The sequence below is a fragment of the Rhinoraja longicauda genome, chromosome 5 (genome assembly GCF_053455715.1).
Source record: "Rhinoraja longicauda isolate Sanriku21f chromosome 5, sRhiLon1.1, whole genome shotgun sequence".
NCBI classification, from domain to species: Eukaryota; Metazoa; Chordata; class Chondrichthyes; order Rajiformes; family Arhynchobatidae; genus Rhinoraja; species Rhinoraja longicauda.
The window spans coordinates 43,142,535-43,155,922 of record NC_135957.1 but is presented as its reverse complement, the minus strand read 5'-3'; the positions used below and the strand labels follow the sequence as shown (position 1 = coordinate 43,155,922).

Below are 13,388 nucleotides of genomic sequence, written 5' to 3'. Positions count from 1 at the left end.
GAAGAAATCATGTTACCATCCCATCCCCACCTTTTATTAACACATAATGAAATAACTATATGTGCATCATTCATTCAAGTAAAAATATTTCAGAGGTCCCACTGAGGCCAATGTCGAGTAGGTTGATTAGTGAGTACTCCAAAAAAATGTCCTTGTACTAATTTGTGAGATTGAGCAATTTAAATAATTCATGCTCCTGGCCTAGTTTCTGTCTGAAAATGGGGGTTCATTGAAAAGGATTGAAAGGAGAAATATTCTGGACAATTCCCAGTCAAATGGTATGTGCACATTTGACACAATGGCTGGAGTGAATGAAATATTTTTTGTAGCATGTAACTATTATTTAATTTCTGCAACTGTGGATGGGGGGGGGGGGGGGGGGGAGCAAGAGATAAATTCCTACATGAACAAATAAAATAGAATCCACAGGGGGAAAGCCGAGCAGTGCAAGAGTGAACTAGTTAAGTGAAAGTGATACTGCCTGAAATGTTTACAAGGCGTGTTGCTTTACTTAACCTTCCAGGGCTTCCTCCTTTGCAGAGGACAAGGGGTGACAGCTGGGGTTAACACTGTGTTAATTACCTGAGAACAGACGGAATAAATATAGCAAACAATGAATCTGACAGGGTAAGGCCATCTTCCAGTATCAGGTACCATGTAGGTGACCATGGTTACTTGTCATAAAATGTTGAATAGGAATATGTTCACATTAACTCTGGGTTAGTGATAAGCTTGTACAGCACCACAGCTCATCCATTACATTCCCTGCAGGCCCATCAGCAGATCACACCTATGTCCTTGAGGTTATGATTAAAAACCTTCCAAGGGGATTCAAGCATGATTTTTGCAAACAATTAAACATCGTTGGTGGGATAGTCTTTTTAAACAACTATCTGGGAGACAGTGAATGGATGAGTATGAACCTACAGAGAGAACCAGTGCAGCTCCATTACTGGCAACGTAATGTTATCAAAGTTGAGGAGGGGTGGCGCAGTGGTAGACTTGCCGCCTTACAGCGCCAGAGACCCGGGTTCGATCATGACTGCGGGTGCTTAACTGCACAGAGTTTGTACGTTCTCCCGTTGACCTGCATGGGTTTTCCCTGGGTGCTCCGGTTTCCTCCAAAGACTTACAGGTTTGTAGATTAATTGACTTGGTAAAATGGTAAATTGTCCCTAATGTGTGTTGGATGGTGTTGGTGTGCTGGGGTCGCTCGTCAGCGCGGAATCGGTGGGCTGAAGGGCCTGTTTCCACACTGTATCTCTAAACTAAACTAATAAACTAAAAACTAAATCAAAATTACCTAGTAAAGCCATTGCAGTTGAAATTATGCGCTGTTGTTTAAAGGTCCGCTTCGATGAAGCACCACTAGGTTCTTGGCAAGGCAGAAGCACACAGGATGGAAGGAGCAGTGAGTGACACAATGCAAAAAAAGTTGCCCATGAATAGAAACTGGAACTGAAATAGGGAACTGATTAAAAACTGGAGTGTTTTCCAGGTATTCAGAATCATGACACTGCTTTCTTTCTTGGTGCAGAGAGCACAAATAAAAAATTTGCAAATGACCCAAGACTGGTAGTGTTGCTAACAATGAGGAAGATAGTAATAAAATTAAAGAGAACATTTTAGTGGGATTAATCCAGAGAGGCAATGCAATTTAAGTGATGCGATACTATAGATGGTGATCTGTGGTACTTGATGATTTCTCTTAGACGATGGCAGGACATGTGAACAAATCAGCAATTAAGCATGTGGTGCTTATTACAGAGATGTAGACAAGGAAAACCATGATGTAATGTTGAATGTGCATGAAGCATCAATCAGGCGCGAAGTGCACAATAGGCAAGCGACGATAAATGGGGGACTGTGCTGCTGGACTAGCAGATTTTCCAGACTTTTAGTTTATCTGTTAATCCCTCAACATCCCTCAACATATTTTTAATTGACTTATTTGCACATAATTGTAATACATTTTCCCAATGAATCCGGCATGTTTAAAGGGAGCATAGGAATTGGGGCCCCACTGAGTGAGTTGTGAGTGGAAAGGGAACATGGGAGCTAGGGCCCCGGTGAGTGGGAAGAGAGTGCAGCAAACATTAACTGGTGAGCCCAATGCCAAAACATCAGGATTTCCAAATCATCAGGGAGCAGATTATCAGAGTTTTATTGTATTGGGTACTGCCATTTATAAAAGCTATAAAGGCTTATAACAGTAATTAAGGTCTAGAATAGTTCAGGAAAAAAGGACTAACCATTATTTATATAGGCCGAAAGGCTGTGGTAGCCTTGTTTGCAGCCGAAAAAGAGGAGTAAATCAGATAGAAGACCTTAAAATTATGTAGTGTTCAGACAGAATAAGAGAATTTGCTTTCACTGTCTGAAGCAGCAATAACCAAAGGGTTTTAAAGTAATCGGCCCAAAGATCAGTCAATATCAGGAAAATATTCTACAGACAACATGTGGTTGTTGTTGCTGACAAGGAGGTGGAACATATTCTGTATCAGTTTTCAAAAGGCAATAGGATCAGTGCTTGAAGGAGAAATAGATTGCAGGATGAATTGAAGTGCTCTTCTAAAGAAATAAAATCATAAACACTGAACAGTTGAGATGACATTCATGAAGAGAGAGCCAGAATTAATATTTGACTAGAAGATCTTGGGCACCTTATAGTTTTCTCCCGTGCAATCCACCCACAAACCTTCTCCGTTAATCCCCATCAAGAGAATGGATGCTAATTGCTGGCGATTTCACATGCTTCATAAATCCCACAGATAAGAATCTTATCCTTGCTTGCAAGATCAGGCCAACCTCCAGCTGTGAACTGTTAAGTATCCTGCAGATTTGCACCACAAATTCCAGGCACGATCTCTCCAATAACACAACCTCACCATTTCCTCGACAAAAGGAATAGGTGACTTTTTGGGTCAAACCCTTCTTCAGACCTTTCTCGACCCAAAATATCAGCTATTCTTTTTCTCCAGAGATGCTGCTTGACCCACTGAGTTACTCCAGCTTTTTGTATCTATCTTCAGTTTAAACCAACATCTGAGTTCCTTCCTTTACATTTCCACCTGATATTCGGTTTCCATTGCCAGATTCCCATCAGCAACATCTTGCGAGTACTGGGGTCAGGTGAAAGGAGTGTAAGGGCGAGCTAATGTGATGTCATCTTCTGCCAGTAAACCAGCTGGCCAAGCACAACATACTGTGGTTATGAGAGCAAACAAAAGGCTGGACATCAGAGTGAGTCAGATCACCTTCTGATTTCCAAAAGCTTCTCTGTGCAAAACGAGGGTGTGTTGGGATATTCCCCACGTGCCTACTCATCAACATATTGTGCACAGAGTTTATATGTCGACCGGTTGACTTCTCCAGAGTAAGTCACAACTCCATTACCCCCCCCCCGATCCCCCCAAAACCCCTGGCCTTCCCCAACCAAAGGATGTCACCAAAATTATGAGAGAAAAGACACCTCCAGGTCACGGAGACCAGCACGTCCTTTGCTGCTTCCGCGTCAATTTGGTTTTCCGGGTCTATTTCTTTTTGGGGGGGCTATTATGTAGTTCCTCTTATCATTTTGCATGTAATTTTAAAATAATTTCAGAAGTAATCATTTTACAATAATGGGCTAAAAGCTTCTCTGCTAGTTGTTACCACAACTAGTTTGGCCAGTGGCAGCAGATTGGAACATTTCCAAAGCACATTACTGCTGACTCTGCACGAGTAATGCCATTTGATTTGAAGTCTCTGTTATGAAGTACTTACATGGGTAATAAAATAAATGGAAATTGTTACAGTGTGGCAGTGATTGTTTTCATGCTGATGTTAAAAACATATAGGTAGAGCAATCTTAATGGAGATTTGCTTCATTGGAGGTATTGCGTGCAGGCTGATTGGTACATTAGCAGTTCATAACATGAAGGAAGAACACAGCAAGATAATGTATCTCATCCTTGGGATATTGTAATGTGAGTGGAAACACCAGCCATTTGAATAAAAGGCTTCATAAATAAGAGGTTACTTATTCAGTAGGGTGATTAGTTGAGTTTTTTTTTGGATTCGGGCAATACAGCTGGTTTTCGGCATCATAATGCACTGTCAGTCGAAATTATGTGCTCAGCTCCTGAAGCAGAGTATAAATCTGCAATCCTTTGGCTCAGAGGCAAGAATGTGGATTGCTGAACCAAAAAGAAACTTGCGAGCAGATTTTACAAATGCATACCACAAGCAGCACGAGCTTTGATGACACATTGGCTTTGAAATATATCTGCACAATGCCAGTAAAAACAGCATCGCACTGGCAAAATTCACATCAACACAGCATTAACAAAAGTATAAATATTACTCATTAATAAGGTATAGATCTAATTTTGCAAGAATTTGGGGTACCGAGCTTGTCTAAATGATATCAATAATAGTATAACATCCAGAAGTTGTTTTGTGGAAGATTTTGGCCCTGAAAGTGAATGGGGCCATTCATTCCCTGAGGAACACACTTAATATTTGAGAAGGTGCAAAGTGCGTATTGTTTTAAGGGTCAAACATAATTCTCCAGCAGTCAAGGGCAAAGTGATTGGAGGCCAACTCTGCTGATAAATAGCACATATGGCACTTTGCTGCTCACTGCTGCAGTGCAGCAAATTGGGAAACCTTGATCTGTTGGTCATTGTGACTTTGCATATTGGAAGGCACTTTAGGTTCAGTGGAGACCACCATTCAAACATGCAGCCATTCATTTCAAGAAATGGCAGAAAATCAAGAAATGGCAGAAAATTTAAAAACTGCTTTGTGTCTGTATTCAAAGAAGAAAACACAAAAAAAACTGCTACAAATACCAAAGAACTAAGAATCTAATGATAATGAGCAATGGAAGGAAATAAATATTGGTTTTAAAATTGCACCCGAGACTACAATCCCATTATGTTCCTGAGTTTCGAAAAAGGTGGCAATAGGGAAAGTAATTGCTCTGGTTATCTGGCAGCATCTTCCAAAATGCTGCTGATTCTGGAATTGTTCGTATGGTTCCAAGGGTGGTAATTGCAATGTCACTATCTAAGAAACAAGCGGAGGATGATGGCTGACTTTAGTGGAGCGTCACAACGGCTGGGAAGGCGGATGAAGGCTGCAGTGGGCAGTTGCTATAGACGGGAAGGTAGACGCTCCTGCCCCCACGAGTCTCGGGCAGATGAGGCTCGTCAGCCTGGGAAGGCAGTCCATCTAGGAGAGGAAAACTCTGATCTAAAACCTCCACTGCCTTGTAGCCATTTCCAGTCATGGAAAAGGCTCCAGGAGTAAACCTCAAGAAAAATCCGCAGTCGTAGTCTCTAAGGCAGTTCATCGTTGTCTACAACCTCGTTCGGGCAGCTCCTGCGACGGCGCTGGTGCCAAACCGTAACGGCTCTGCTGTTCCTTTGGATCAATCAGCGACGTGGAGAGGGGGGACGTGCTGCAAGGGCAACAGCCTGTCCTTCATATGACATTGCCCAGGCTTGCATCTGATCCCACATCGACGCTGCTCTAGCCGAGGTTTGGAGCAAGCAGCCAACAACCAGGATGCATCACCCATGGTCAGCCATGACCGAGGGGGGCCTTAACTTAACTTAACTTAACTATTTAAGAAAGGAGTGAGAGATTTTAAAAAAAGAGAATACCAACCTGTAAGCTGAATGTCAGTGGTGGGGTCGGTGCTGGAGGCCATGATGAGGGATGCAATAACAGAATTCCATGAAAAGATTAATGGGATTGAACTGAGTCATCATGGAATTACGAAAGGAAAATCATGCTTGGAATTCTTTGAGGATGTGATGGGTAGAATGGATCAGGGGGTAGCTAGTGGATGTGGTGTATTTACACTTTCAGAAAGCTTTCAATCAGCTACCTTGAAGGAGATTGGTCAGCAAGATGAAAACACATAGAAGTTGAGGGAATAAGAATTAGTTATTGCCAAAGAGTGGTCTTATTAAGTCTGAGGGAGAGAAGATGCCGAGTAGCTTCAATTTGCAACTGATATCTTGGGATGGATGCTCAACTATTTAGCTTTATGCTAAAGAGATATTTCTTCACTCATCAGGTCATAAGCTTATCATTTTTTGGAATTCCAACCCAAGATGCTGAGGTGTTGATTTGACCACAGCTGATGTCAAAAGAGTTTTGCACAATAAGGGAATCAGAAGTTGTGAGGATAGGGCAGGAAAGTGGGGTTGAGGCAGACGTTTACAAAGATATTGAATGGCTGAAGAAACTTCAGAATCATTGAATTTCAGCACAGAAGGCGACTTGGTTCTTAAAGCCTCTGATAAAACAATGCAGTTTGTTTCTCTTCTCCCACCCTTTACAGGTACCCCTGTAATTTGGTTCTTCAAACATCTGATAAAGAAATGCAATTGTTTCTCTTCTCCCACCCTTTCTATGTATCCCTGTAATTTGTTTTCTTTCAAGTACTAAGCCAATGCTAATTGAATCAATCTTCATCACCCTGTCAGATGACCCATTCCAGATGCTCAGCGCTCACTGTGCAGTAACAGTTTATCTCCATGTCACTTCTGGATCTTCTACTAGTTGCTTTGAGTTTATGTTTTCAGACTCTCAATCCTTCCAACGGGAACTACTTTGTTACGACATTTGATATTTTGAACGCCTTTCTCACATTCCTCAGTCTTCTTAGAATTGCTTTCTCCAGCTTTTCTGTGTGATACAAGTGTTGTCAGAATAATTTATCAACACTAGACTGTTTAAGTGAGAAGAACGGTTTATTTAATTTACCAGAGCTCTGGGAGAAGCGCTATACCCTCAGATAGAGCAGTCGCCCACTTCTCCCCGAATGCCTTTCGAGCTTGACCTTTATACAGGTTAGTCGTATGACCATGAGTCAGCTTGTTAGGCAGGAGTGATAGCAGATGAGCAGATATTGGAACTTGCTATCATACACTGCGATTGTACATAGATACGGAATCAGTTATTAACAGTTGCGCGCCATTTTCCTGCTCAAGCCGTGGTAATATCTTGTGCTTAAGTTAGCACATTTTAATGTCTTTCTGCAGAGACCATTTTGTACCAAGCATCCATCTTGTGTCATCTATTTTCGGATCCGACCTCTTCACGTCTTTCATCTGCGGAACTATTCAATTCAATCTTTTTTGCATCATGTCCAAAGCCTTCGCATTCTTCTAAAACCACAGTGATCAGAATTGAAATAATATCCAGTTGTGTCCAAACCAGTGATTTATTAAAAAAATAATCATAACTTCCTCACTTTTGTATTCTACAGGGCAGAAATGTGTCACACATCTGGGAAAAGAACTGCCAGGCTGTTGAAAATCAACTTAACCCAGAAGCAAGATAAATTGCTCACTTTGACTTAATTCATCTCCTCATTCTTTGGTGAAATCTTCACGTTTGCAAGTGTTTTTCCTTCCAGCATAAATCCCACCCCTAATTATCATTGACAAATAATGTCAACGGTGCTGCAAAATGCGGTATTTGTACCGGTGAGATTTCACTCTCATATTATGAATGCTTCTTATTTACAGAACTACTCAGTTCTACTGACTCTTGAAACTTCTTTAACACTCACACTGCATCCATTGTGCACACTGAGATCTGTGACCTTCTGTGACCTCAAATACAATTTCAAAATTGTGCCATGACTGATCTTTCATTGAGATCATGGTCACGGTCACTCTTAGCTTCCATGCCTCTGGATCATTTCGGCTTGTTGCTTCTGATGCCTCCTGTCTCTCACAGCTGACTGATGCATCACAGAGGTCTGCAACCCCATTCTCAAACAGAGAAGTCTTGTCTACTTTTCATTCAGTCCATAGTAGGAGGCAGAGCTGGTACAGCCATCTGGCTGCGTAAAAGACCTCCCCAAATTTCAGGTGTTCATAGACTGTCCTCCTGTTGACTCAAACGTCCCACTGGCATTGTTTTCTGCACGGACCACTTTCTCTGTGACTCCCTGATCTGCTCATCCACTCCCCCATCGCCAGGCACTTTCCTCTGCAACTGTACAAGATGCTGTACTTGAAGAGACACTACCACCTAGGTTCTTTTTCCCTTTGATCACACTTCTTATTTCCATTTGCCCATTGGCCATACACCAATCTACCTGAGTTTCTCCTCCTCTACCCCCTTCCCTTCTTATCCCTTCCCCCATCTGATTCCATCTCCTTATTATCCCTCCCTTCTCTGCTTCCACTCTTTCAAGAGAGAGTCTCTTAGGGCTAAGGGAATCAAGGGATATTGGGAAAAAGCCAGAACGCGGGTATTGATTTTGGATGATCAGCCATGATCACATCGAATGGCGGAGCTGGCTCAAAGGCCGAATGGCCTACTCCTGCACCTATTTTCTATGTTTCTATGTTATCACCTCCAACCTCTGTCTCTACCTTCCCCCTCCTCTTTCCTCCCTGGCTCTGTCTGCCCCTCTTTGTTTCCCTATCTGTTTCCACTTACCACTCACCAGCCTGTCTCGAAACTCTGCCATCGCCCTACCCCATCTGTTCGTCCAGCCCGCCATGCCACTCTTCAGCTGGGTCCACCTATTGACCCCTGCCTCATTCTCTCTCACCTCTTTATACAGGCAATATTTCTCTCCTCACTCCTGGTCGCGATGCAGGGTCATGGCCCAAAACATCAGCACTCCACTGCGTCCTAGATACTGCTCAATCCGCTGAGTTTCTCCAGCAGTTTGTATCTTTGATTTGACAGGAAAGCTTGATTAGGTTGGCATCTCTATTGTTTATGCTGTGCTCTGGATGAATAGTTGAGCAAACGGCAAAAAATTCATCAGGAAAGAATGAATCGCAATAGCAGATCTCCCTGCAGTCTTCCCTGTGTGGTTGAGACAGTCATGTCGTTGGAGGAGATAATGTTATGAATTTTCTCTACTGGTGCAATGCTCTATCAGCCAGGTGCAGAAACTAGGAATCCAGGTGTGCACTAACCACAGTTTCCAATCATTCATCAGAAAGATTGTGTGCAGCACCTGCTTCAAATTCCAATGCACCCCACCAGCAAGGTTCCCTTTTGAAAGATCAGTGAGGAAACCCCTCTTTGTTAGTCATCACTATTGTCAAAAAAGTTCTCAGGTGTCGATGGTTATATCTCTACAAGAACATAATTTTTTGGGGGGCGTGGCTGCGTTCTGCAGCTGTGGCTCACCGGCAGTCTCTCTGTCTTTTTTATCGTTTAAATGTTTCTTTTGATTTATTTTTAACTCTGTATATGTGGGGGGTGGGGGAAACCTCTTTTTCTCATCTCCTCCTCAACGGAGATGCGACCTTTACCGTGTTGTGTCTCCGGTCGCGCTACGGCCTAACACCGTGGAGTCGGCGGCCTCCAGCTGGGATCGACCTTGAAGACTCCGGTCGCAGGGCCTGGACTTACCATTTCGGAGGCTTCGGCCGTGGGCCCTGCAGACCGCAACATCGGGAGTTCGCAGGTCCCTGGCTGGTGACCGGCTTTCGGGAGCTCCAGCCGTAGCAGCGACCGCCCCGAAGCGCGAGGTTTGATTGACCCGCTCGCAGGCCCCTCATCGCCCTGCGTGGCCTGGCCGCGGCACATTCCATCGCCGGGTGGGGGCTCAGGACTTTCATCGGCCTGCTCGGCTCGGCCCTGGGACTTTCCATCGCCCGGTGGGGGCTTCAAAAGTCGGGAGCCTCGATCGCCTCGTGGCACCACAGGAGAAGAATGAGGAGGAGATAAGACTTTTCTTTGCCTTCCATCACAGTGAGGGTGTGCCTGGAGCAATCACTGTGATGGCTGTTTGTGTTAAAAATTGTAATTGTGTGTCTTGTGTTCTTTATTGTCTACTGCCGGACCCTGACGTGAGAGGACGCTGGCGCTGTTTGTTCGCCGCTTCTCCGTCAGGACAGTTCGTTTGTTTGTTTTTATGTCTTGACTGTTTTTGTAAAGCTTCTTTGAGCATTTGGAAAAGCGCTATATAAAATAAATGTTTATTATTATTATATAATTAATTATATTGCAGCATTTCTCGGTGCTTATGCTTCCAATGCGCCTTCTGGAAGAATGTTATTTATAAGTTGGGAAGTCACTGTTGGCTTCTCTAAATGTTCAGCAGTCATGGCTGGCAGTCAAGGGTCTCCACATGCAATTCAAACTCACAAAACATCCCCTTGACATCTGTACTTCTGATTTATTCCTGTGTATTTATTTGAAGTTCATGCCTAATTAATTTATTCGGGTCAGTTTGTGTTTTAATTGATTTCACCCACTTGAGTCATGTGTTCACACTGTGGTTCACTTGACATGCATGCATCTACACATGCACACAAAACCACAAATGAATTTGCAAAGATGGAAATCTCATTTAGTCCTGGTTGAACAATATGCCATTGAAGCATGTGATGCCAAGCAGTGTTAGTAATGACTGAATTCAGTCAGTGGCTATTCCATTCAATTTACAGTTTTAAGTTCATATGTTTCTAATGTGTTGTGTGAAACATGTTTTTTGTGAGAGTGAAATGAAACAGTGACTAGCGATTAGAATTCAGTAGGTGCTGTGGAACACCAGTACAAACAGACTACTATCAAGGTAGTTCATCGCATACAGAGGCAGCATTAGATACAACTGCAAATTCCCCATCTGTTGAGTCCACAGATATTTTAGACATTAATCTGTCAGATTAAAGTTGAACCCGATCTGTGTAAGGTGAAAAAGTAAATGTTATTGGACAATATTCTTTGGAAATTGTGTAAAGGTATGCCATGATCTTTGCCATGGTTTCATTCTTAAAAGGGAAATGCTGTTTCTAATTTGTTTGAGGTGTGGTTTGTTGGTGTTATGAAGTATATTTACTCTATATATTGTTTTTTAGATATGCACAGTATTTTTAATTATGATGAAAAGTAATTTTCAAGGTAAATTATGTGCTTCAGTATGGCCTGTAAGGATTTCACCTGAAATCAATCTTTTCAAGAAGAAACTAATCATTTAACAAATAATTATCTGTTATGAGAGCATAACTAGAAATGATCCATTACAAGAAATATAGGTTAATGATATGTTACCCAAATACAGATCCTGCTCTGACATTGCATGAGATAACCTGGTGTCTACAAAAGGCACCTACTATTCACTTGATTGCTTAGATCTTCTCCCATCTTCCACACCAGTGAAGGTTTATGCAAAAGAACATACTTAATCACAGCAGTCAGGAAGCTATTCTAATCACTACCCTAATAATGGGGGGGGGGGGGGAATCGCAGGAATTTTGTTAATTTTCTATGTTAGATGTCCTGATCAAATTAACGAGTTTATGAGGGAGAATATGGTTGTTGCTTCACAATCATTCAGAACCTGCAGGAGAATATGGTTGTTGCTTCCCCAAAAGCCAGGCATCAACAGGGTAATATGAGTTAAAATCGTTGTTTGAATGACTGATGATCAACGTCCCAAAAAGTTGTTGTCACAATGGTGAAGTTTCTAATTATGCTGGTATATTTACTGTGACTTGTAGGTAAGAAACTCCGAGAAATTTTTAATGTCGACCCATTCCACAATGGGTGTTCTTTTCATTTACTTACATTTTTCCTGTTTTTGTCTTCTTATTCCTTCACTTTAGTCTCTCACCTCCATGCGTCCTTCTACCGCTAGGAGAGTGAGTAAAAAGGCTGCAGACCCCCCTGATGCATCCCACTTGAATGCCACTCCATTGTTTAGCCAAGAGGAAGCACTCTTACCGTGGGGTGAGATGGAAAGAATTACATATTTTCCCCGAAGTGTGAATCTTCACACCCTCTCCCAGACTGAGGTACAGTGTCTAAACCATTACTCTACTGAGTCACGATGTTTCAGTCAATAATGTTACCACCCAATGCGTACAGCAGGGTGCATGGATTAATCACACAAATTCCTGTGTGAATTATCAGAACATTTCTGACTGGTTGTTGCCATGAGGTGCCTTGACAATGTCATAATCTTGTTTAACTTCTTGTCTTGTCTTGTTTTGTCAGTGACTAAATGATCAAAGCTACAGGTATTAAGCAAGAGTGACCAAATTAACGCTGCCATTGAGGAGTGGGCCTCTCTGGCATTACTTATCAGAAAATCAAATCCATACCTAAAGCAGTACTACTAGCATGCAGTTTCCCCACCAGTAGTCTCCGGGAGTGCTGCTCTGTACCAGAACCAGGACCACCTTCCAATTGATTGGGAATGGAGTCGACCCTTAATGTAGATTGGAAACATTTAGAGGTTAGTCAAAGAAGATTCTCCTCATCGTTCTGATGCACAGAGTTCGGCATGTTGGTGCAGCGCTTGCTGATTCGTTGAGGCAGTGGTAACTATAATTGGCCATAATGCTACCCAACGGCCTCAGAGAGATCAATGAGACAAGGTTCTCAATCCTTACTGCAGTCCAAAGACATATGCCGGAAGTGCTTATAAGCTGGTTGGGGGCATCTTCATTGGGTTATCCTCCTCATTGTTGGAAACATAGAAACATAGAAACATAGAAAATAGGTGCAGGAGGAAGCCATTTGGTCCTTCGAGCCAGCACCGACATTCATTGTGATCATGGCTGATCATCCACAATCTGTAACCCGTGCCTGCCTTCTCCCCATACCCCTTGATTCCGCTAACCCATGGAGCTCTATCTAACTCTTTTAAATTCATCCAGTGAATTTGCCTCCACTGCCTTCTGTGGCAGAGAATTCCTCAAATTCACAACTCTCTGGGTGAAAAAGTTTTTTCTCATCTCAATTTTAAATGGCCTCCCCTTTATTCTTAAACTGTGGCCCCTGGTTCTGGACTCCCCCAACATTGGGAACATTTTTCCTGCATCTAGCTTGTCCAGTCCTTTTATAATTTTATATCTTTCTATAACATCCCCTCTCATCCTTCTAAATTCCAGTGAATACAAGCCCAGTTTTTCCAATCTTTCCTCATATGACAGTCCCACCATCCCAGGGATTAACCTCGTGAACCTACACTGCACTGCCTCAATAGAAAGGATGTCCTTCCTCAAATTAGAAGACCAAAACTAATGACAACAAGTTGTCAGATAATCTACTGACACACACTGGTTAGACTCTCAAACGAACAGAGCTTGCCGATGAGTCAACATGTTCAGCAAAATGAGGCAAAATGTAGGTTAAAAAAAGAGAAAATGTTTGAGGTAGAGTGCATGAAGAGCACAATGGGCATTTCCCTCTCATACATTTTCAGGATATGTAGGGCACTTCAGAAGTTAGTGAGGATTTTCTTTGTTGGTGTTTATTTCAAATTGTGATCATGACCTCCCTTGAAATAGTTGCAAGTGGAGAAATTCATACTTGCTTGAAGATATAAAATCTTTCTTTGTATTAGTTTTTTCTTTTGCATATTACTTTGAATCGGTGAAGGCTCAGTTCAAGTGCCCTAGGAA

The 13,388-nt window shown here is 42.5% G+C and overlaps 1 protein-coding gene across 9 annotated transcripts in view; it reads left to right on the top strand.

Moving 5' to 3' along the window:
• dnmt3aa (DNA (cytosine-5-)-methyltransferase 3 alpha a) overlaps positions 1 to 13,388 on the top strand; it is a 361,546-nt gene that overhangs the window by 250,034 nt on the left and 98,124 nt on the right. For all 9 annotated transcript variants that reach the window (XM_078399368.1, XM_078399367.1, XM_078399366.1 and 6 more), the window contains one exon: positions 11,586 to 11,774. In XM_078399368.1, coding sequence (XP_078255494.1) covers positions 11,586 to 11,774 — 189 coding nt within the window. The remainder of the gene's footprint in view (positions 1 to 11,585; positions 11,775 to 13,388) is intronic.